General features: G+C 34.7%; 1 protein-coding gene across 7 annotated transcripts in view; it reads left to right on the top strand.

The window, feature by feature from the left end:
- Positions 1-25093, top strand: part of RALGAPA1 (Ral GTPase activating protein catalytic subunit alpha 1) — a 258926-nt gene that overhangs the window by 212878 nt on the left and 20955 nt on the right. For all 7 annotated transcript variants that reach the window (XM_064292405.1, XM_064292400.1, XM_023546116.2 and 4 more), the window contains 3 exons: positions 776-931; positions 16592-16750; positions 18141-18268. In XM_064292405.1, coding sequence (XP_064148475.1) covers positions 776-931; positions 16592-16750; positions 18141-18268 — 443 coding nt within the window. The remainder of the gene's footprint in view (positions 1-775; positions 932-16591; positions 16751-18140; positions 18269-25093) is intronic.

Raw genomic sequence — 25093 nt, 5'->3', positions numbered from 1 at the left:
TATTTCCCTAATTTTTTACAATGAAGACAAGTTTCTGGCTTCTGTGCATCACACAAGTCCAGAAGATATCTGTTGCAATGAACTTGATATTAACATGTACAACATTTATAATCAGGAAAAAATATATATTTAAAAAGATCTATATACAGATTAATTTATAGTTTTTTAAAGCATTTGGAGGGTAGTTAAGTTCAGCATTTTTATATTTTTGTTCTGGGCTATGATGGGTACTTAGAAACCAAGAAGCCAGTTTTGATGAGTAAATTTGACACACCTAATAAACCGTTTTATCAAATTGGCATTACTCTTTTAACTTTTCCCCAAATCATATCCAGTCTTTATTTTTGATATTTGATTTTTGCTCTCTGTCCTTGGTGTCGCCCCTCAGCCTTTATAAACCCAAAAACCACACCGAACCCAGTGCCGTCGAGTCGATTCCGACTCATAGCGACTGTATAGGACAGAGTAGAACTGCCTCATAGAGTTTCCAAGGAGCGCCTGGCTGATATGAACTGCCGACCCTTTGGTTAGCAGTCCTAGCACTTAACCACTATACCACCAGGGTTTCCTTCCTGCTAATTTTGTATCCTCAAATACTTAAGAAAAAATAGTAGTGTGAGGATCAGCTCTAACTAACAATTCTAGATCAAGCATTGGTTAAAAACATGCAAAAGGCTTTTCCCATTGTCTTTTCAAAGTGAGAAATTCAATTGGGTCTTTTTCAGTAGTTTTGAGATTTTGTTGATTAATTTATGTGATTCTTCATTGCTTCTAGGTAAATCTTACAAACCATTGCGGTTTTATGGGAGGACTACAAAAAAACAAAAGCACTGGATTGACCACTCCATATTTTGCTACCTCCACAGTAGAAGTAATATTTCATGTATCAACAAGAATGCCTTCTGATTCTGATGACTCTTTGACCAAAAAAGTAAGTGCTAAAAAAGGAAAATAGTGTTTTCAACTTAAAATCCTAGTAATTAACAAAACAAATACATGAAAAAATCTAAGTAAGTGATCAAGCACCATTTCTGTCTCTAGTATGCTACACTTCACCCAAAACTGCCTTTGAAACAGGATTGTTGTAGAGAAAATGATACAAGTGAAGAGCACAGTTTTAATAAAGGATTTGCTTTCAAAAAAAAAGTCAGGGTGTGTCAAATTGAAAAATCTCAGTATGTGTAAATAGATAAAATTCTGTTCCAGTTCCCAAAGTACATGATATTTATACTGACTGAGAAAGACAAAAAAAAAATGTAAATTATTACGTATCATTTAAAATGGAGCATATGCTGTACAATAAATTTAAACAAAAAACTAATATGGCAAGTAAAATAAGCATTATTAATTAAAATAAATTTTGCTACCTTCAAATGGATAAGGGATAGGGTGGAATGATTTTGATGGTGCAGGTCTTTTAAAACCTACACCACCATTTTGTTAGCCAGCAGAGGCACTCAAAAGCATTCATTCCAGTGACCACAGAGATAGATAACCTCTGAGTAGTTTTCAACCCATGTTTGATTTTATTAGTGAGAAACATTTTCAAAAGTAAAACCTTTCACAGTGTTTCATAGGTTTCTTTCTTTACCTTCTCCTCATCTTCATCCTCAGTATATTCAAAACTACTGCTAAACATAACCAGATATCTTCAATCATTTTATTTGATACTTTGTTGACTGCTATCAAGCTCTCCCTTTTCATTGTGAAGCTATGAAAACAGCACTATTCACACGTTTTAAAAAGCAGCCTCAGAACTCCTCTCAAATATTTTATAAGGTTGCTTTGACTACCCTTGATGCCTTTTGTACATTTTAGGGTATTGCTAGAATTCGTCAAATAAATAAATGTTTAATGGCTAGGAAAACTAATATATCGTTGCAAATTAGATTGGAATGAGTAGTTGAGGTGGAAGTAATTGGTAAGTATAGGAAAGTATACTCAATAACAAGTATGCTGTAGAGTGCAGCGTTTGCATATAGTGTTTAGAAGTACTAACTGGAATAGTACTCAAATATTGTTCTTTTGTCACTGGTGAAAAGACAAGATAAGTCACACAGATGCTGGTAAGTAGATGGTGAAGGGTTAGATTAGAGTACAGCTTCATGAATACTTCAGTTAAGCTCCTTATTTCATCTGCTCCTTTTAAATATCTATGAAAAAGTCATATCCAAATTAGAAACAATTATGAGTATAGTTTTAAAAAGGCAAGTAATTTTAATTATTGAGAACTTGGTAGTGACCCATATTTATCATTATCACCTTTTTCATGGCTCCGTGAACACAACTTTTAAACTCCAGAGCAGAGTCTAAAATGAACAGTATCATAGATTTCAGATCTGACAACAGGACAGTGCAGATCATTTGAAGAAGAAAATTATGTCTTAATAATTTTACTTTAGTATATTAAAGTTGATAATTATATGGGACTTTAAATTTTATTCCAATAACCTTTGTAGATATATCAAATGACATTTCCCTCAAAACAGCCAAGAGGGTTAGTCCTAAATTATTTAAGAAGTTACATTTAAAATGAATATTTGACAATCCTTTATCATAACAAATGGAGCCCTGGTGGCATAGGGTTTAAGAGCTCAGCTGCTAACCAAAAAGTCTGCAGTTTGGGTCCACCAGCTGCTCCTTGGAAACCCTATAGGACGGGTCTACTCTGTCCTTTAGGGTTGCTATGAGTTGGAATTGACTCAATGGCAACGGTTTTTGTTTTTTTTTTTTTAATATCGTAACAAAGAAAGTAGGATTTGGAGATGGTAACACTATTTAAGAATTGTTATATGATTGAGTTCCAGTTAAAGTTTTCCCTAAAGTGGTGAAATCCTTTGGTACTAGATTCATCAGAGAGTTTCGAAGGATTAAACCTTGAACACCAGTAGTTTGTTTCATCTGTAAGTTTTGATTTATTTTTCTTTAAGCTAATAATTCTAAATTTTAAAATTATGTGGGAATTAAGAACAGACTCAGGCAATCACATGGCATAATATTTCAAGTGTTTAATATTGAGATCCCAGAAGTATTCTAACTTTTTTAAGTGCAAGCGTATGTTTATGATTTTCAAAGGTTTATAATGCAAGCATGTATATTATTTTGATTGTTAAGATAATTATACCTATTTATTATTGATGAAAAATATAAAAGCTAGATAAGCTTTTTTATTTAAATAAACCAATTTAAAGGGTTTCTTTGTTTTAGTGAGAAAGTTTCAAAATATCACTGCTTTAAAATGTATAGTACTTATTATATAAAAGTGAACCCTGTCAAAATTGTGGAAAATATGTAATAAAGCAGTATCAAATTTGGAAGGTATACTTATTTTATCAGTTTAAATCAGTAATTTAAATCAGTTTTAAGTAAAATCTCCTCTGTTAAGTCAGGACTAAATTGAAGCAATTTATGAATAATGCAAGTCATGTAATACTCCCTGATACTTTTATTTCCATTCCCCATTAAGAAATGATAGGAACTTTCGAGTCAACAGAAATGGAAGATTTACCTGACCTCATACTTCAGAATAACCAAAAACCAAACCCATTGCCATTGAGTCGATTCCGACTCACAGCGATCCTGTAAGACAAAGTAGAACTGCCCCACAGGGTTTCCGAGGAGTGGCTGGTGGATTCAAATTGCCAGCCTTTTTGGCTAGCAGCCAAGCTCTTAACCACTGTGCCACCAGGGCTCCTACTTCAGAACACGTAGTCTCAATCTTTGTTCATAGAAATCAAAAAAGCTTATAAATACTAATTTTTCTGTATACCAATTTTTCCTTTTTCTTGTTCTCTGTGGCTCTTGTTCTTAATCTGCTCCTCAGCATTTTAGTATGTAAGATTTTTCTAAATAATAGCCTTATATTTTAGCTCTATTATAGTATAAAATTCTCTTTAATAGAAGGTTAAATGTTTAAATTTAATCATAGAAGCCGGTTGTCTTATACCAGTTCTCCTTAATAAAAAAATCACTTTCTGTATTGGTATTTTTTCTCCTGAATTTAATAAATTCCACATTAGTGATAATAAGTTGAGGCCTTGAACATGTGTCCTATTACAAATGAACAATTGAATATCATTAGGTTGTCCCCCTTTTCCTTGTTACATATATCTTTAGGTGTGTTAATCCATTCAGTAGACACATTAATGAGCACTGGTTGAAGTGTAATATTGGAGGAAGTAGGCTTGTTGACCTCAGCATGGAGTTTAATACCTCTAATTAAATTAGATAGTCGACTGTCAGTATAAAGAAATAGCCTTGCCTCTGGCAAGCTAGAATTATTTATGACTTTGGCTCTTTGTTTTAAACTTAATAGGAGAAAATCATTTATATCCATTTTATAGAAACTAATTTTAATCCTAAGTTTGTATTTAAAATATTACATGATGATTTTGTAAATTATTTTAAAACATTTTATTTTCTCAGAATGAGAGGTAAATGTCCTTGACCTATTTAAGCACTTTTATTTCTTGTGAAGAGAAGCTTTTTCAAGGCTCAAGACAGTAGCAGCAGATTTTTTATAACATATACTGTACTTTTTGAACAAATTAACTGAAGATTCAGTCTAGCAAAGTCTCTCAGAAATATTATACCACCATATCAAAAATCCTGATATAACCCCAGTCCAAGCCAACTGTTCTATAAATTACCTCTACCTGAGGAAGACTGATGGAAAATGGTTAAAAATAATTTCCACTTAGCTGAGTTTATTCACCCCTAAAAATCAAAAGTGCTGCAAGCATTGGTATAAAGTGTTCACAGGAGCCTCTCTCATTTCCTCTGTCTCCTTGTTCTAGCCACTTGCTGTTACTCTGCTTCATAGGTAGCTGAATCATCCTTCTAGCAGTTTGATAAAGATCAAGTTGAGATAATTGTAACATACTTAGTTGGACTCTCTAGTCTATCTTTCATTTCCTGGACCCCCCAAAAGAGGGAAAAGAAGTACTTTATTTTCTCTGAAATACTATTAGTGTAATAGACATCATTTCATTTTCTGTCTTGAAATTTGGACACAACAGTTTCACAAATGAATGAGTAATGTAGATCTGCTTGGTCCTATTTTAATTTTAAATCTTTTTTTCTTCTCTTATATAGAAATAAAATTAAAATATATGATGCTTTATGAAGAACTATGCTTAATGCAGCCTGGAAAATTAACTCAAAAAACAAATTTAAGGAATAATAGCAAAACTTTATTTTCATTGTGTCGTTTATCAACTGCATTGATAAAAATGTAGTTAGTATAATAGTTAATAAATGCTGTGAATTTATAATAATGTTCTCAGTTTCAAATATAACTACCTTATACAAAATAATTCCATTTTAATATCATAGATTCTACCCTTACTTAACCTCAATTTCTACAAATATACTCCTGATAACAAGTATAGAGGATAGGGAAACCAGCAAATTTAAATGAGTGAGAGCAAATTTGTCTGAGCACTCTGAGTGGTACAATTTGGATGGAAAAACAGTAGCTTCTCGTTACGTGTGGAATAAAGTTCTGTTCCTCACTGTGGCTTTCAGTGCCCTGTGTAATTTGGTGCCTGCCTGCCTACCTCTCTCTTCTGTCACTTTCCTGTTCATTTCCCAGTCAGGCCTCATTGACTGTTGTTATAGCCCTCCAACATGTCAAGCTCGTTCTCTTCTCAGGAGTTATGCACTTATTGTTCTCTCCATTTGAAATGTTCTTTCTTTAGATCATCAGACTTTCTCATTCTCATTGTCCTAGTCTCAAATTCACACGACATTTTCTCAGAGAAACTGCTGCAGACCATCCTAGCTAAAGAAGCTCCCCATCCACTCACTAACATCACATTGTCCTATTTTATTTTCTGTATAGCACCTTTCACCATTTAAAATCGTCCTATTTGTTTTTTGTTTTTTTGTATGTATTTATCTGTCTTCCTCACTAGAATATAAGACTTTAAGGACAAGGCTTTTGTCTGTTTTGTTCACTGCCATATCCCCTGCACCTAGAACCAGACCTATTACCAAACCAAAAACCAAACCTAGTGCCGTCGACTCGATTCCAACTCACAGCAACCCTGTAGGACAGAGTAGAACTGCACCATAGAGTTTCCAGGGAGCCCCTGGCGGATTCAAACTGCTAACCTTTTGATTAGCAGCTGTAGCACTTAACTACTATGCCACCAGGGCTCATGGATCCAGACCTATTAGTGTTTAATAAATATTTGCTGAATGAGTTAACTACAGGTACCCCAGCTGCAAATCAAAAGAACTCTCATCATCATTATCAAAGTACATATATATAAATAATTCCACAATTACAGATAATTCTGTTTTTATGCTGTGTACTATGTAACGATAGAAAAAAAATTTCCAAAGTAAATAATTGTTGTATTATCTTTTTAGTAGTCAGTCAGCAGTATTCATTGAGTACACACTCGGCTAAGGCATGGTACTAAATGCATGGCACTTTAAGAAGATGCAGGGCTTTTAAGAAGCTTTCTTTAATTGCCTAAAACGAATGACTCAGTCAACAAGTAAATGTATGAAAATGTGTGACTATAAGTATGTGCATGAAAGTATATATTTTAGCATGATCGAGGGGTGCATGATAGTGTGTATTTCCCAAGTATGAGTATCTGGGAGGTGGGGAGAAAAATGGAGACTTGAAGCAGTGAGTAATACTTTACTTCAATTTCTAAGTATTTACCATTATCTCCCAAAGTAACCATCTAACCTAATAAATATCTATGCATTCTTCAGCTTTTAGGTCAAGTGCCATTATAGATAAGTTTTCTTTGTTATTTGCATTCAGAAGAGTATATTTAGAGTGCCTGCCTGTATTTACAGTTATCCATTTATTGGTTGGTTATTTTACTCTGTCTCCTGCACTGGACTCAAAGTTTTATGAGCAGAGACGATGTCTGTTTTTCCTCATCAGTGTAGCTGGAACAGCTAGCACAGTGCATTTAGTTGACTCTCAGTGTTTCCTAATGTATGAAAGATGGTAGATAGGGAGAAAGGAGAGAAGGCCCTTTTTTTTTTTAAATAATTTTTATTGTGCTTTAAGTGAAAGTTTACAAATCAAGTCAGTCTCTCACACAAAAACCCATATACAACTTGCTACATACTCCCAATTACTTCCCCCCCCCCCATGAGACAGCCCACTCCCTCCTTCCACTCTCCCTTTTCATGACCATTTTGTCAGCTTCTAAGCTCCTCTGTCCTCGCATTTCCCCTCCTGGCAGGAGCTGCCAACATTGTCTCAAGTGTCCACCCGAACCAAGTAGCTCACGCCTCACCAGCATCCCTCTCCAACCCATCGTCCAGTCCAATCCATGTCTGACGAGCTGGCTTCGGGGATGGTTCCTGTAGTGGGCCAACAGAAGGTCTGGGGGCCATGATCACCGGGGTCCTTCCAGTCTCAGTCAGACCATTAAGACTGGTCTTTTTATGAGAATTTGGGGTCTGCATCCCACTATTCTCCTGCTCCCTCAGGGATTCTCTATTGTGTTCCCTTTCAGGGCAGTCATCGGTTGTGGCCGGACACCATCTAGTTATTCTGGTCTCAGGGTGATGTAGTCTCTGGTTCATGTAGCCCTTTCTGTCTCTTGGGCTTGTTATTATCCTGTGTTCTTGGTGTTCTTCATTCTCCTTTGACCCAGGTGGGTTGAGACTCATTGATGCATCTTAGATGGCCGCTTGCAAGCATTTAAGACCCCAGATGCCACTCTTCAACGTGGGATGCAGAATGTTTTCTTAACAGATTTCATTATGCCAATTGACTTAGATGTCCCCTGAAACCATGGTCCCCAAACCCTGCCCCTGCTTCGCTGACCTTCAAAGCATTCAGTTTATTCAGGAAACTGCTTTGCTTTGGTTTAGTCCAGTTGTGCTGACCTCCACTGTGTTGAAATGTTGTCCTTCCCTTCACCCTAAGTAGTTCTTGTCTACTATCTATTTAGTAAACACCCCTCTCCCACCCCGCTCCCTCCCCCCTCTCATAACCACAAAAGAGTGTGTTCTTCTCAGTTTAAACTATTTCTCAAGATCTTGTAATAGTGGTCTTATACAGTATTTGTCCTTTTGCATCTGACTAATTTCACTCAGTATAATGCCTTCCAGGTTTCTCCATGTTACGAAATGTTTCACCGATTCATCACTGTTCTTTATTGATGCATAGTATTCCATTGTGTGGATATACCATAATTTATCCATTCATCCTTGGTTGGTTCCATCTTTTTGCTATTGTAAACAGTGCTGCAGTAAACATGGGTGTGCATATATCTGTTTGTGTAAAGGCTCTTATTTCTCGAGGATATATTCCAAGGAGTGGAATTGCTGGGTCGTATGGTATTCTATTTCTAGCTTTTTAAGGAGGCGCCAAATCGATTTCCAAAGTGGTTGTACCATTTTACATTCCCACCAGCAGTGTGTAAGTGTTCCAATCTCTCCACAGCCTCTCCAACATTTATTATTTTGTGTTTTTTGGATTAGTGCCAGTCTTGTTAGAGTGAGATGGAATCTCATTGTAGTTTTGATTTGCATTTCTCTGATGGCTAATGATGAGCATTTCCTCATGTATCTGTTAGCCCCCTGAATGTCTTCTTTAGTGAAGTGACTGTTCATATCCTTTGCCCATTTTTTAATTGGGTGGTTTGTCTTTTTGTGGTTGAGTTTTAGCAGAGTCATGTAGATTTTAGAGATCAGGCGCTGGTCGGAGATGTCGTGGCCGAAAATTTTTTCCCAGTCTGTAGGTGGTCTTTTTACTCTATTGGTGAAGTCTTTAGATGAGCATAGGTGTTTGATTTTTAGGAGCTCCCGGTTATCTAGTTTCTCTTTGGCATCTTTAGGAATGTTTTGTATTCTGTTTATGCCATGTATTAGGGCTCCTAACATTGTCCCTATTTTTTCTTCCATGATCTTTATCGTTTTAGATTTTATGTTTAGGTCTTTGATCCATTTTGAGTTAGTTTTTGTGCAGGGTGTGAGGTATGGGTCCTGTTTCATTTTTTTGGAGATGGATATCCAGTTATGCCAGCACCATTTGTTAAAAAGACTATCTTTTCCCCAATTAACTGACACTGGGCCTTTGTCAAATATCAGCTGCTCAGATGTGGGTGGATTTATATCTGGATTCTCAATTCTATTCCATTAGTCTATGTGTCTGTTGTACCAGTACCAGGCTGTCTTGACTACTGTGGCTGTATAATAGGTTCTAAAATCAGGTAGAGTGAGTCCTCCCACTTTGTTCTTCTTTTTTAGTAATGCTTTACTTATCTGGGGCTCCTTTCCCTTCCATATCAAGTTGGTGATTTGTTTCTCCATCTCATTAAAAAATGTCGTTGGAATTTGGATTGGAAGTGCATTGTATATATAGATGGCTGCTGGTAGAATAGACCTTTTTACAGTGTTAAGTCTTCCTATCCATGAGCAAGGTATCTTTTTCCACTTACGTAGGTCCTTTTTGGTTTCTTGCAGTAGTACTTTGTAGTTTTCTTTGTATAGGTCTTTTACATCTTTGGTAAGATTCATCCATAAGTATTTTATCTTCTTGGGGACTACTGTGAATGGCATTGATTTGGTGATTTCCTCTTTGATGTGCTTTTTTGTTGATGTAGAGGGATCCTACTGATTTTTCTATGTTTATCTTGTAACCTGATACTCTGCTGAACTCCTCTATTAGTTTCAATAGTTTTTTTGAGGATTCCTTAGGGTTTTCTGTGTATAAGATTATGTCGTCTGCAAATAGAGATAATTTTACTTCTTCCTTGCCAATCTGGATGCGCTTTATTTCTTTATCTAGCCTAATTGCTCTGGCTAGGACCTTCAGCACAATGTTGAATAAGAGCAGTGATAAAGGGCATCCTTGTCTGGTTCCGGTTCTCAAGGGAAATGCTTTCAGGCTCAGAGAGAAGGCCTTTTAAGAACTCACTGAACTAGTCCAGTTATGTAGGATGGGTGCATCTGAAGTAGGGCAATAGTAGAGGAAATAAGAAGAAAAGTTCAAAAAAAGGAATACAGTATACCACTTTTTTTTTTTTTTTTAAATGAAAAATTTACTAGAGGTATAGTAAGGAAAACAGGAATCAAAGAAGGCTTTAAGGTTTTGGCCCTGAGTAATTATAATTCATTGTTAGGTGCTTTTAGCAGAAACAGGAGAAGTCAAGAAGATAAGCTGATTTTGTGAGACAGGTTAAGGTATAGTTACTTTACATCAGTTCTAGTTTCCAGCCTCAGACGATTTCTATTTCATGGCACTGAGGAAATCTGGAATTGACTCTGGAATCTTGCTAATAATCATAAAGAATGAGAGTGCTGCCATAAAATGGTCTAACATCCTAATTTTCACAAAAGGGTATTGAACAGGACATAAACTGCAGAAATTACCAACGTTCATGAGCTCCATGTCAGTGCCTGGAAAAAAGAGGATTATTAAACAGATGGTTTGTGAGCACTTAGATAATGAAGTAGTGATCACTGGGAGCCAATATGAGTTCACCATAACAAATCATGTCAAAGTAACTTAATTTATTTTAATAGGATTACTAGATCAGGGAAAGCCATAGACAATATAAAGCATTTAAGTAAATCTTTTGTTTTGGACAGACTGAAGAAATGTGGTCTTAATAATTCAGTAAATATATTCATGACTGATTTTATAACCATATCTAGAGCACATGAATTAATTATTTAATGAGAAGCAATGTAAGGAGGTGCTTAAAGTATGAGTTCTGGAACTGGCTTGTCTGGGTTCGAATCCTGGCTCTGCCATTTACTAGTTGTATGACCTTAGGCAAGTTACTTTAGCTTTTTATGCTTTAATATCTCACCTATAAAAATGGGGATAATAATAATTATACTTACCTGCATTGTTGTGAAAATTAAATGGGCTGATTTTCACAAACCACTTTGAATAGTTAGCACTCAATAAATGCTGGTTGTTTCTTTTTTTTTTTTTTAACCGAGAGAGGTCTTTAATGCCTTGCTTTAACGCCCTTACCTTGTCCTAAACTTACCCCATTTGACATTTTTATCCAAAACCTAAATGAAGAGACAAGAGTTTGAATTCAAGGATAATCCAAATCTGGGAAAGAGAAAGCCAACACATTTAATAGCAGAATTAAGCTAACAAAAGACGTTTATAGGCTTAAAGATAATCTGAACCTGGCAAGGTAAATTTTAGTAAGAATAAATGTAAAATCTTGTCTTTAGTTCTAGCAGTCAGCTTTACCTGCTTTCAAGAACTTTGTAAGAAAAAGACCTAGGGTTTTGAATTAACTGCAAGTTTGGTTTGAGCCAACGTAGTAAAAATACAGAAAATCATTTGGTGAACAGAACAAAAGAAGAAATGGTCCCACTATGGGCCAGCTGTATTAGAACACATATTGATATTATATTGTAGTCCAGACACAATTTAAAAGAACCATCAATAAACTGAGGGAATAATCCAGGATAGTGAATAAATGAGCTTGTAAATTGTAAGAGTGGGAACTATGGACAATTAACCTGGAAAAGAAAAGTTGAGATGTATTAGACAGGTCTATAAATATCTAAAAAGATGATATGTAGAACAGGGATTGAATTTATTTAGTAAGGCTCATTTTGGAAGAACTAGCTTCAAAAAGGCAGGTTTTAGCTTAATATAAAAAACGTTCTAATAATAGTAGCTGTTTAAAAATGGAGTGAGCTGATGTGTGAATTAGGGAGCTTCCCAGTCTTAGAAGTATTCAAGCACAGGCAGGATGTCTACTTGTCAGGGATATTGCAGCAGTTGGGATAAGGGAGTTCCTCCATTGGGTGGAAAATGAGAGCTGTAAGTCTACTTCCAGTTCTAATAGTTTAGAATTTATTGAGGGGTTCAGTTTTGGCATGTTGAATTTCATTTAAATAACCTGATGATAATGCTTTATCTTCATAAATTAATGATGATAATCTGCAGCCTGTTTTATATACCTTGAGCTTCAAAGTGACTTGAGCAGCAGCTGAAGTAGATTGGAAAAGTAGTTTGGTTGCCAGTATAGGCCTATCTCATGTGCAGAAGTTTTATAATCTCTTTCAGAAATGAACTGGCAGCAGTAAAAACAACCAAAAAATATATGTATGGTTACATGGATATGGATGCATATATGTGTCTAGAAAGGCATAAGCGGATGCACATGCATGTGTAGGTGTATCTGTAGGCATGTATATACTGGCATAAATAACAAACCGCATAGGGGCTACATAGACATATGCAAACAGCTCATAGCACTGGTATACTGGAGTAGAAGGCTTGGGACCATAGTCTCTGAGGACAGCTTAGTCAGCTGGCATAACACAGTTCACAAAAATGTTCTACATCCTAGTTTCGTGCGTAGTGCCTGGGATCTTAAAAGCTCTTAAGTGGCCATCTAAGGTACAACTATCAGTCTCTACTCATGTAGAGCAAAAGAAAATGAAAGAAACTAAAAGGCTTAAAGAAGAAACTAATCCATGGGACTAAGAGCCCACACAAACTATAGCCTGTTCTAACCTGAGACCAGAAGAACTAGATGGTGCCCAGCTACCACTACCTACCATTCTGACCAGGCACACACAATAGAAAGTACCGGACAGAATGGAAGAAAAATGTAGAGCAAAACTCAAATTCCTAAAAAAGACCAGACCTCTTAGAGCCTAGTGGCGTGGTAGTTAAGAGCTTGGCTGCTAACCAAAGGTCAGTAGTTCGAATCCACCAGCTGCTCCTTGTAAACCATATGGGGCAGTTCTGCTCTGTCCTGTACCGTCCCTATGAGTCGGAGTCCACTCGATGGCAAAGGGTTTTGTTTTTTTAAATTGGACCGGTAAAAACTAGAGGAACCCCTGTGACTGTTGCCCCAAGATAACTTTTGGACTTGGATTTGAAGCTATTTCTGCAGGTCACCTTTCAGCCAAATAATAGATTGGCTTATAAAATAAACAGTATCACCCATGAATAATGTGCTCCATTAAACAATTAACTATATGAGGCCAAACACTCAGCATTTACCCCAAAGCAAAGATGAGAAAGCAAGGAAGGGAAAGGAAGCTAGATCAATGGAAACAGAATGGAAATAATGAGAATGCTGACACGCTATAAAAATTGTAACCAATGGCACAGAACAACGCGTATAAAAATTGTTCAATGGAAACCTGATTTGCTGTGTGAACTTCTACCTAAAACACAATAAAAATATTATTTTAAAAAAAGAGGAAGGAAAACTGCATTTAACCAAAAAGAAAAAGAAATGAATTGACATCTGGGTCCAAAAACATGTAGGTCGAAATTCCTCTGAGAGTGTTCAAACTATAGGAAAACCTGTTTAGTACACATAGGATACAGTCTTGTCTGTTCATAAGAGGTATAAATAAATATAAAATAGTATATAAAGTATTTATGTCAAATACACCCATTCCTGATATCTCTACTAACTGATAACTCAAAATTCATTCTTTAGTAGTCATTAAAAAATTCCCAAGAAATGTAGTAGTAATGATTAGCAGTTTCTCAATTTGTGTCTAATATTATACAGCAGGTTTTAAAGATAGAGATATAAAAATATGCCTCATCAGAACAATGTAGAATAATTATATTTTTAGCATTTGAATATAAATGCCAAAGAATTTTCATGACTCTTTAAATGTTTGAACCGCTTAGAATGACTTTGTTATACACATTTCTGTACCAAAGATTTTCATTACAACATCTTGGCAAAAATGTATTGTTCTTTTCCATTAAACTTCTATTAAAAAAAAAAAAACACTTCTGTAACAGACTTTTAATACTCTGTGGTAGATATTTGAAGACAAGCTTTGGTTATAAGATAAAAGTACAGTTACCCTTTTTCCTTGTTTCTTTAGATAAGTGGGCACTAGAAATTATAGATAGTTTTGGCAAGAGTTCAAGGGTTAATGTAGCAGATAAATAAAAGGAATTTTCTGTAAATTGAGACCTGCATTATTTCAGTTGTCTTGTCTCTCCTAACGTAACTCATTTAATTTTAAAAAGTAAATACTTAAATTCTTCCTGACAGTGTGCTCAGCTTTTACTATCGTTTATTACTTCAATTATACTTGATATCACTTAGAACAATCTGCCATTTGGAAATTTCAGTATAGCCTGGAGCTTAGTATTAGATCTGGCTGCTATTGTAACATGTACAGCATATGACATTAATGTATCAAAATTAGATTGGATCATCCCTCCTGGTTAAATTTATTTCACATTTCTTTTGTATTCAGTTAACATAAACCTATTAGGGAAGCTGACACATGGGGATGGCTGTATAGGAAGGATATTTTTAAAGTATTTTGATTAAAAAATGAAATCATAGAGCCATGACTTTTCTGAGTTGTATAATCTTTTTTGCTTTTTAAAAATGTCACAAAGCACAAGCCTTGCATTTGTATCATTCAAGTTGTATATATATTTATTTTGCAAGTTAATGAGAATTAAAACTTTTAAAATAAACAATATTTTAATGTTTAGGGCTGACCATTATGTATTTAAAGCAATAAAAATGCTGTGGTTTATAAAAGAAAAAAAGATTCGATCCATTTAAACCTAAAAAAAATACTTTCTTAAACTATACCAGTCACTTCTAAAATTATAGATTCTGCTCTATAAATTTAGCTGGGCACTATCCTTGGAGTATTACCTCCCTCTCTCCTACAGTCCTCTATAAAGTATTGAGAGGGTATTTTTTACTTAGGAATGCAGATTTTAAAGTTTAAGGATTTATCTTTTATCCTCAAATAGTTATTGACATTAACAATGATTAGAATTTCTTAGATAGATCAGTATTTGAGGACTTGAAGAACTATGAGACTACAGGTTATTAGCTTTTTTTTTTTGTATTACAGATTCCTGTTTGGTAGACCTTCTCAGAAAGGAGCCCTGGTGGCACAGTGGTTAAGAGCTTGGCTGCTAACCAAAAGGTTGGCAATTCAGAACCACCAGCCACTTCTTGGAAGCCCTATGGGGCAGTTCTTTTCTGTCCTATAGGGTCGCTATTAGTCAATACAAGTACAGTTTTACAAATAAATTTCTATCATTCACAGATCCCTTGAACTCAGGTTGAAAACTCCAGGTTTAAAAAGTGGCAGAGGAGAACCTGTTACTAATTGGACTTAGCTCCTTTCTTTAAAATCACATGTTAATCTGTTCTCCTATCTTGTGACCTTTAAGCCAAAATAAATTGTATATTTCAAAAAGAGAAATTGACTGCAAGTTAGCTCATAGCATAAATACTGATGACACTTACCCATATTTTACTCATCTTAACTTTCCCCCTGCATTGTGTTCAGTTACCTGAAGAAATGGGGGAAAAAAGCCCGTGTAAGTTACGTACCAAAAGTGGACTCAAATGTTTGCAGCGGCAGAATCAGTAAATGTACTAGAATAACCAAATTTTATTTTAAAACACATGTTTATACAGTAGTCTCTATGAAGGAAACTCAAGACTAATAGGTATTAATTTTTCTTAAAATTAGAAATCCAGTTTTACATGCTTTGCTTTTGTACAGTTTTGATCATTGTAACATTAACTCTCTGGCTGCCATAAACACCTTTGTAAGTACCACAGATATTTAAATAAACACCATGAGGGTCTCGCAAATCCCAAGGAATCTATTTGGAAGAGTTTTTTTTTTTGATGTTACAAGTTTTTTTTTTAATTGTACTTTAGATGAATATTTATAGAAAAACTAGTTTCTCGTCAAGCAGTTAGTACACACATTGTTCTGTGACATTAGTTAACAACCCCACAACATGTCAACACTCTACCTTCTCAACCTTGGGTTCCCTATTACCAGCTTTCCTGTTCCCTCGTGCCTTCCAATCCCTGCCCTAGGGCCGGTGCGCCCCTTAGTCTTTTTTGGTTCCATGGGCCTGTTCAATCTTTGGCTAAAGGGTATTTGGAAGAATTTTTAAGTTTCTTAGGCAAGAAAACCTGAAAATAAATTTGTTAAAACAAATATAATCAACTTACTCACTAGGTGATTATCCGATTTATGAATTATCTATTTCTTTTACTTCTCTTCCTGTTGCCTCCTTAAGACCTCTTCACTGCTCATTAGCACTTCCAAACAGTAGTCAGAAAAAAAGAGAACTTCAAATCAGTCAGTTTTGTTATTTGTTAAAACACTCCTTTAAAAAGTTTTGGTAGAAGAGAATTGGTGCAGAATTGCGTATTTCAATTAGACAAATTGTCTCTAAGTTAGCTCTTAGTGTATATATTGATGACACTTATCCTCAGTTTTCTCTTTTTAATTTTCCCACCTGCAGTGTGTCCAGTCATCTGAAAGTAATAGAAAAGTTAGAAGATGCTAGTTAGGAAGAGCGTGTGTACATGAATCTTTGTTATGTAGGTTCTGTTTCTGGTTGACTAACCGACTCGACGGCACCTAACAACACCAATAGGCAGTTGAAAATTACCTAATCATCTGCAGTGTGTCCTAATGTCTTGTGTCACATGTTATGAAAAGGATCAAGTGGAATTTTTAAAATCTGATATTTTATTTTTTTACCCTTTTCTCTTTTTATAGTATGTTGCCATTAGCTGTATGACTATACTCATAGGGCCTTCCTAAAGCAATGTGAACTATTTTCTTGGTTTTCCAGTTGAGACATTTAGGAAATGATGAAGTACACATTGTTTGGTCAGAGCATACTAGAGACTACAGGAGAGGAATTATTCCTACAGAGTTTGGTGATGTCCTTATTGTTATATATCCAATGAAAAATCACATGTTCAGTATCCAGATAATGAAAAAACCAGAGGTAAGAACTTCTTGTCTTGTCTTACATTTTAATAATATATTTTGAATTCTAAACAGGTTCATGTGTTTCCAACTTACAGAAGACAGATCTAACTAAGCATCAACTGTGGGAGGAAATGAGATATAGATCCTCGTAGACGTGTGGATTGTCTAAGCCTGATACAAAAGGATCTATACCAGGATTAGTAGCAAGAAACTGTGTCCAAATAGCAGAAGGCTAGGTGTACCAGAATGAAAGTTCTTTTGTGCTAAGCACCCAAAAGGACTTGTCTTTTATTCAGAAGGCAGTTACAGTTTCTAAAAGACACAATAAGAAGTAAACATTACCTTTAAAAGGGGAATGTGTGATTCCTATACTTTTAGTTGATACATTTTATTAAGATTACATGATTATTTAGTCACGTAGTCGTTTAATAAAAATTCTACAAAGTAAAAGAAAAACCAAGTAGTTCTGTTAAAAAGTTAATAACAAAAGTTTGTTAGTATTTTGATGTCTTTCTTCCTTTTTTTTTTTTTTTCTCCCAATTGAGTGCTTTTAGTTTAGAGAAAGCCTACTTTCTGACACCTAATCATGACTCTTCAGGATTTTTTTAATTGGGTTGAATTTCTTTTGTGTAAATTTAAACTTATAACCTGGCCAGATTTTTTAGGGTTCATCTAAACTAGAGGTCAGCAAACTAGAGCCCATGGCTTATTTTTGTACAGCCCATGAGCTTTACATTTTTAAAGAGTTTAAACAACAGCAACAAAAAAAAAATCGAAGAATATGTGACAAGAGATCATATGTGTCCACAAAGAGTAAAATACTCACTATATTATCCACAGCTCCAGTTTATGCCTTCAACTGCTGTTTGTATACCAACCACATTCAAGTAGAGTAACTTTTGAAATTGTCAGTCACCTGATAAAAATGGCATTTAATATCAAAACATAAATATTTTTCTAGTAAACCATGTCATAAAAGTGTTCTGGATTGTGTAGTAAAGCCAGTTATCACACAAAGATAATGGAAAACTAACTTCCTGTGTATAAGATTATATATCATCCCTGTTTGCTCAGTAGAGAAAAAGGAATTTACTTCCAGTGTTGGATTTTTGTTTACAACTGAGATTACAAAAATTTGCAGGTCGTATAAATTATTTAGTTAATTACATGAGTCACAAAAGTTCTTTTCAATGAACACCTTATAGACTCTGGGCTTTTTGTTTATTCCCCTAGCATGAGTAGACCCATCATGGAAAAAAAAGTAATTCTAATGGTATTTCTACTGAAGAAGAAACTAAAGAGGGAACTGAAACACGTTTTTACGCAAGCAGTGTCTTGATTGTTCTTGTTTACAACCTTTCCAGCATGTATGTGACTGTAAAATTATTTTCTAATTTCTCAATCAGGTTCCCTTCTTTGGTCCACTTTTTGATGGTGCTATTGTGAATGGAAAGGTTCTACCCATTATGGTTCGAGCAACAGCTATAAATGCAAGCCGTGCTCTGAAATCACTGATTCCATTGTATCAAAACTTGTATCCTTTTTTTTTTTAACAGTGCAGCTTCTACACTTTTGTATCTACTTTCCAAGGTAAATATTTTTTATGTATTAAAACCTTCGATTTTTTGTGTATTGATAAACAGATGGTGGAGTTCCTCCCCAGTGTTTGAGTGTTATAATATTTGAATGGTGTATTTTGTTTTTTACACTTTTGATCAGTACTAAGATTTGGTTAATTAACTACATTCCCGCTATGAGCCAAGCCGGTCACTCTGCTACTCTGAAGGGGCAGGGGGTTCTTGCAAAGAACTGAAAATCTAGATGGAAAAACATGTTATTATGTATGTATGTAATAGAAGTACACACAGGGTGTTCCAGAAGTATAATATCAAGGGGCTTCTCACTCAGCTGGAGGGGATGGTAATGTCAGGAAACACTTGAGAAATGTGAGGATTGAATTAGTCTTGAAGGATGAATAAGAGTTAATCAGGACGATCAGAGGAAGAAGAGTATTCAAGCAGAGGGAACAGTGTAAACAGAGGCACAGAGGTATGAGAGGACATGGAGTGTTTAAGAACATGGCTTTTGGAGCCATATTGCCTGAACTCAGATGCAGGCCATCACTTCTTTAGCTGTGTAGCCTTGGGCAGCTTACTTAACCTCTCTGAGCCTCAATTTCCTTATCTATAAAATGTGAATGATAATAATACCTAGCTCATGGGGTTATGAAAACTAAATGAGTCAGTGTATGCAGAGCTCCTAAAACAATGCCTGGCACACAGTAAGCACATAGCTCTAAAATTTAAATTGTTTACTGATATTCCTTTCTAAAATGGATTTGTGTTTTCTGTATATCTTTGCTGTATGATTTTTTTTAAATGGTCATTTTTATATAATAAGCTCTATTAAACTTTAAAAGAAAGGCCTTTTTAAATAGTGTATCTTCCATTCCACATAAAATGGATTTATCATTATAACCTGGTAGTCTGCCACACACATTTTCTTCTTTTGATGAAAATCGACTTAAGGAGTCTGATTCATATGTAATTCCTCCTGTATTCCAACACCATGAAATGTATTTACAGACGAATCATAGCATGGTACATTGATTAAGCTTAATGACATTTGTATAGCATTTCTTACTTGTGGCAGTTATATCTTCACTTATTTTAAGTTGAAAACACAGATTTAAAGTGCTCATTTTAGTGAAATGGTAAGAATTCAGAAGCTTTGAATTGATTAACAAAGAATAAGATCTGGAGAAATCCACTAAATGTAGACCCGCCAATTGAAAGGAAATTTCAGTGGCAAGTAATACCCTCCCCTCAGTAAGACAGACACAGAGAAAGTGAATTTTTTTCCTGCATCACTTGTCTTTGACTATGGGGTCTGTTGATTGGTTTGAAGACTATGGTAACGTTAAGGAGAAGCTATCCAAGAAGACCCTTAGGAGTTCTTGTGAACCCTGCTGAGCTCACTCAGAAATCAGGGTCAGTTACTTTACCCTTGGGGCCTGGAACCTTAAGTGTCGCTTCACTTAGCTGTGAATAAACTATGAGGAGATTGATTCATGAACCCCACACACAGTTTCCCATTTTCATAGTACATGCACCATGCACTTCTTTAGGAATTACAGTTTCACTCCCGCATACAGTATCTCTGTGTACAAAACAGGATACTTACTGACAAATTCTTACTTTCCTAATCTATTTTTTTCTTTATTTTTATTCATTTGATTTTCATCTCATCATTATACTCGTAAAAGCATTGTAGTTTTCATTTATTTCCTTGAGTATATTTTTCCATTTATTATCTCCTGAATATCTCCAGAAAGGTAGCCGATTTTACCTGGACTATACAAATGATTACCCATAACATACATTTATCTACCTCGTTAGCTCCCCAGAAGTTGTCTACTTTTGGACCCTTGCCTCTCTCACAGTTTGCTTGATTCTGATGTTCATCTGGAAGCTTAGTGTTCTCCACCATTTCATTTCAGATGGAAGAGTTTACACTTTCCTGTGTAAAAACGTGCCTTAAATATTTTTGGAAAGTGGTGCAAAATAGATTAGATTATGATGTAAAACTCTGTCTACTTCTTGAATCATAAAACAGGAACTCAAATTTATTGACCAAACACAAACTATTTCTGATCTAAAACACAAATAGCATTTAAAATGCATACCTTACAAAGTAGTTAAAAAGTATAAAATAAAGAATGTTGGGAATATGGCTTAATATTTTTTTCTACACCTAAATTCATAGTCTTGATTTTTAGCTCGGGTTCAGCCTTGTGATCTTGATAAGTCACAAAATCTCTGAACCTTATTTTATTCATCTGTAAAAACAGTGGCGATACACATTTCAGAATTGTGAGGATTAAATGAGATTATGAATTTGAATGTGCTTAGTTTTTTTTTTAGTAAATGAAATAACAGATGTAAGGTAGTATTATTTTGTGCAGTGACTATGTTATGTATAAATATTGTAGTTAATATAAAACAACTCTACCCAACGCCAAGGAATTGCATCTTTTTTTTTAATAATTTATTTTTGTTGAAAATATATACAGCAGAGCATACACCAATTCAACAGGTTCTACATGTACAATTCAGTGACACTGATCACATTCTTCAAGTTGTATAACCATTCTCACCCTCCTTTTCCAAGTTGTTCCTCCCCCATTAACATAAACTTGCTGCCCCCTAAGCTCCCCGTCTAATCTTTCGAATTGTTGTGGTCAGTTTGGTCCCATATAGATAGTTCTTTAAAAGAGCACAGTGCTCAAGGTAGATGTTCTTTACTAATTAAGCTAAACTCTTGTTGGGTTTAAAGACAACTTCAGGGGATATTTTTGATTTGAGGTTTAAAGATTATCTCGGGGCAATAGTTTTGGGGTTTCATCCAGCCTCGGTGACCCCAGAAAGTCTGGATTCCATGAACATTTGAAATTCTATTCCTCGTATTCCTCTTTTGGATCAGGATTGAAAGACCTGACTGTGAATTCTGGCTCCACCGTTTACTACCTTTTTTTTTTTTAATATTTCGTTGTGTTTTAGGTGAATGTTTACACAGAAAATTGGGTTCCCATTTAACAATTTTTATACAAATTCCATGACATTGGTTTCAATTTTCACAATGTGTCAGCAGTCTCATTATTTCCATTGTGTTTGTTCTATTTCCATTGCTTTAGCTTTCCTTCCCTTCTTTGCCTTCTCATCTTTGTTTTTGGGTAAATTCTGACCATTTGGTCTCGTATAGTTAATTGTTTAAGGATATACATTACTCAGGGGTGATATAGCTTATTTTATAAGGCAGTCTTTTATTTGGCTGAAAGGTGACCTCCAGGAGTAGCCTCACTGGTTTTTTATGTTTGGTTGGTTCATTGGTTGGGTCAGATTTTCAGGCCTACTTCATGAAGTTTTTTATTAATTAACCTTGCTAAGACATTAATAGATACCAGATTAAAGAAAATTCTAGGATGACGAGCAGTAATTTGAGATGGAAGATAGTAAACGTGAACAGTTGAGAACAGTAGAACAGTTTCTACCAGCAAAACCACTTTTGGGACACTCAAAGTAAAAACATTAAATCAGAGTTAAACAAGTTTTGCTTGACTTGGAGACTTGAATTTTAGAAACTATCTGAAAATTATTTTCCCATGCTATTTAATTACATAGTATAGATGCTCCTAACCTTTGCTAATCTGAAGCACATGTAGCCATATTTCACCAAGATCCACAAGATTCTGTATTATTTACAAATTTTTAGGAAAAATTATTTCACATAGTTGAATTACTTCATTTATAAAGGAAGGTTTATATGATAAATGACTAACCATATTTATTTTAAGATATATTGAGTTATAGGTATATCTGTTTTAATTTTAAATAACAAATATATAGTTCAGAAGTATTTAATAAGTTTAAAAGTGTACTTTTTTACAAATCCAGATAAATTCCTATTAAAAGCAAATCATGCATTTTAAAACAGATCAATAAAACTTAATATGAAGTTTTATTAACATAAAACTACAACAGAAATTGAGATAGAATTAGGCTTTGAAAACCACCAGAGTTAATACTTTAATCCTTATAAGGAAAATGAATGGGTAAAAAAAGTGTAATAAACTCAATTACATTTGAATAATTATATTGCCGTGTCAGTTATTTTCTGCCCAATGAAAGTACCCACTAAGATTCCACAGCATAAATTGTGCTATTTACGGTCATTAAATACAGTTTAAATTTTATCCTAGGAACATCTTCTGTAACTATGAATCTAATGTTGTCCACTAAATGAGGACAATATTGATTGTCATATGCTGCTCAAATCGATCATGCTGGCAGCCAGAATTACAGTAATCTGTCAGTATTGATGACTGTCTTTCAGGCTTTGAAACCTTTCCTTCAATTGTCGTTGCTTGCATTACTTATACTTGAAAAACATTTTCTTGCAACCTCTGATTTTGTCGGCTAGGTACTTATTTTTTTTTCTTTTTTTGATCCTTTATTGGTTTGATCATGCAATTAGAATTGAAACACAACACTGGGGAGGAAGAGTAGGCGGATTTTGGGTAATGATTTGACCTGAAGGGTATTTCTAGTTTGATCTTAGCCTTCATTTATTAGTTACCTGTTGAAAGAGTGAGTGTTTTTGGTTTGTATTTTGTTTGTTTTTGCAGTGGGAACAGTAATTCCAAAGCATTAATTGCATGACTTTTAGAATCATGATCCCATTTCTTAAATAAAAATCTTAAAGCAATTATTTATTTTGATCCTAGAAATATTTTAACTATGGCTTCTGAGTGTACAATGTTAAATATGATGCTATTGTGCATGTACTGTTTTTTAATGTAGATTTGTTGTATATAAAATTTTTCAGAAGTTACAGTATGTAATCATGTCTTTAATTTTTTATAAACTTTTTTATTATAGAACAATTTGAAAAAGTTACATAAATCATAAACTTACTATATAGTGAATAATTACAGCTTAACCACCACCAGGTCGAGGAATAGAATTGTGTACTATTTTTTTCTTTCAGAAATATTTATTGATCATTTATGTGGTAGTGCCTTGGTAAAGATTTTGGGAAGGATGCAAAGAAAAATCAGATGTTAACTTTGCCCTCAATAAATTTATAATCTAAGAGACAGAATAACATGTACATTAATAATTACAATATAAGGTAAAATGTAAGTGTCATAGTAGGGTTACAGATAAAATGCTGTGGGAGTTCCAAGGAAGAAGTTATCTTGATGAAAGAAGATGTGGAAAGAATGTGTAGAAAATTCAATAGATGATCTGGGCCTCAAAGGGTGGGATTTGAGTAGATAGAAGACAGCATGTCTGTTATAATTCTTATAAATTATATTTTGGGGTTTTCTATGTATGTATATATGTATATTTAACAAAAAAAGTTGCCTTCAAGTCGATTCTGACTCATAGAGACCCTATAGGACAAAGTAGAACTGCCCTATAGGGTTCCCAAGGCTGTAAATCTTCAAAGAAGCAGACTGCCACATCTTTCTCCTGCAGAGTGGCTGGAGGGTTCCAACCACTGACGTTTTCACTCAGTTGCCCAGTGCCTAACCACTGTGCCACTGGGGCTCCTTGTATCTATGTATATAATATATACATAATCTGAAATATACAGTATGGGGGATTTTATACAGTTAAATGGCATCTTTAAAGAACACTTTATACCTCAGTTTTATATTTTTTGCTACCACAACCAATATTATTTGATTTTTCTAATCTGTTTAAGATTTGACTGTTTCTTAAATGCCAGAATTAGGTTTCTGTTTAACTTTATCGGACAAATTACCAGAAGTCAATGATCATTCTTCAATTAGTCACAATTTGTTGTCCCTGCAGTTCTAATGTTCAAATGTAAAGAACCTGTTGCAAAAATATAAGAGCCAAAACTAAATGAAATGTAATTGATTGGCTCTGCTAATGCAATTTGCCATTCAATATGATAGAACAGTATAAAACCTCTTAGGGGGCCCATCAATATTGCTGCCATTTCATGTTAGAAGAAAATGAGTTTATTGAGAAACTACATACTTTTCTGTATCTATTATCTTTTGTAGATCATTTCCTTGGAAGATAGTATTGATAAGGATAGGCTGTCCAAAAAGCTGATTGTTTAGAAATCAGCTTGGGCTTTGGAGTCAGACCCACTTACTAAATATGTCACAGCCTTTGTGTCTAAGTATTTTTTCTTAAGCTGTAAAAAGAATAATAGTGCCAAATTCAGGATTATTGTAAGGATTAAATGAAGTTATCCACATGTGGCACTAAGCAGTGTCTGTCATGTAGTTCAGTAAATGGTAACTACGTGGTAGTTGATTATGTTATCATTATTACTGTTCTCTACATTGACCCTGGAAATATTACTCTAAAACAGAAATCTAAACATATTAAAAGTCTTTTGATGGCTCTTGACTGCTGCAAGTTTAAATTCTTTAACTACCTGTAAGCACTTCTGTTAGCTTACTTTCCTACTACCCCAGCCTCATATTTCTCACTGTAGCTTTGTCTCATTACAGCTTTGTACTCTTTCCCAGTTCCACCCCCTCCTCCCTCATTACTCCCTTTGTCTCCTTCCACATTGATACATAGGATATGTATGTGTCCAGCTAAACCATATTCATCATCCTTGAATGTTCTTTTCCAATTTCAGGCCCATGTTTTTGCCCCAAGAATGCCCTTCTTTACTTTTTTTCAGCCCAATATATTCATCTTTAGGATGCAAATAAAATTAGCCTTTGTTTAAAAAAAAAAACAAAAACCTTCCTTCAGTAAGCAAATTTAATTGCTCACACTGTTTCCTAACATTTTGTTATAAAACT

Source organism: Loxodonta africana, chromosome 10 (genome assembly GCF_030014295.1).
Source record: "Loxodonta africana isolate mLoxAfr1 chromosome 10, mLoxAfr1.hap2, whole genome shotgun sequence".
Classification (NCBI taxonomy): Eukaryota; Metazoa; Chordata; class Mammalia; order Proboscidea; family Elephantidae; genus Loxodonta; species Loxodonta africana.
This window is presented reverse-complemented; position numbering and strand designations above follow the sequence as displayed.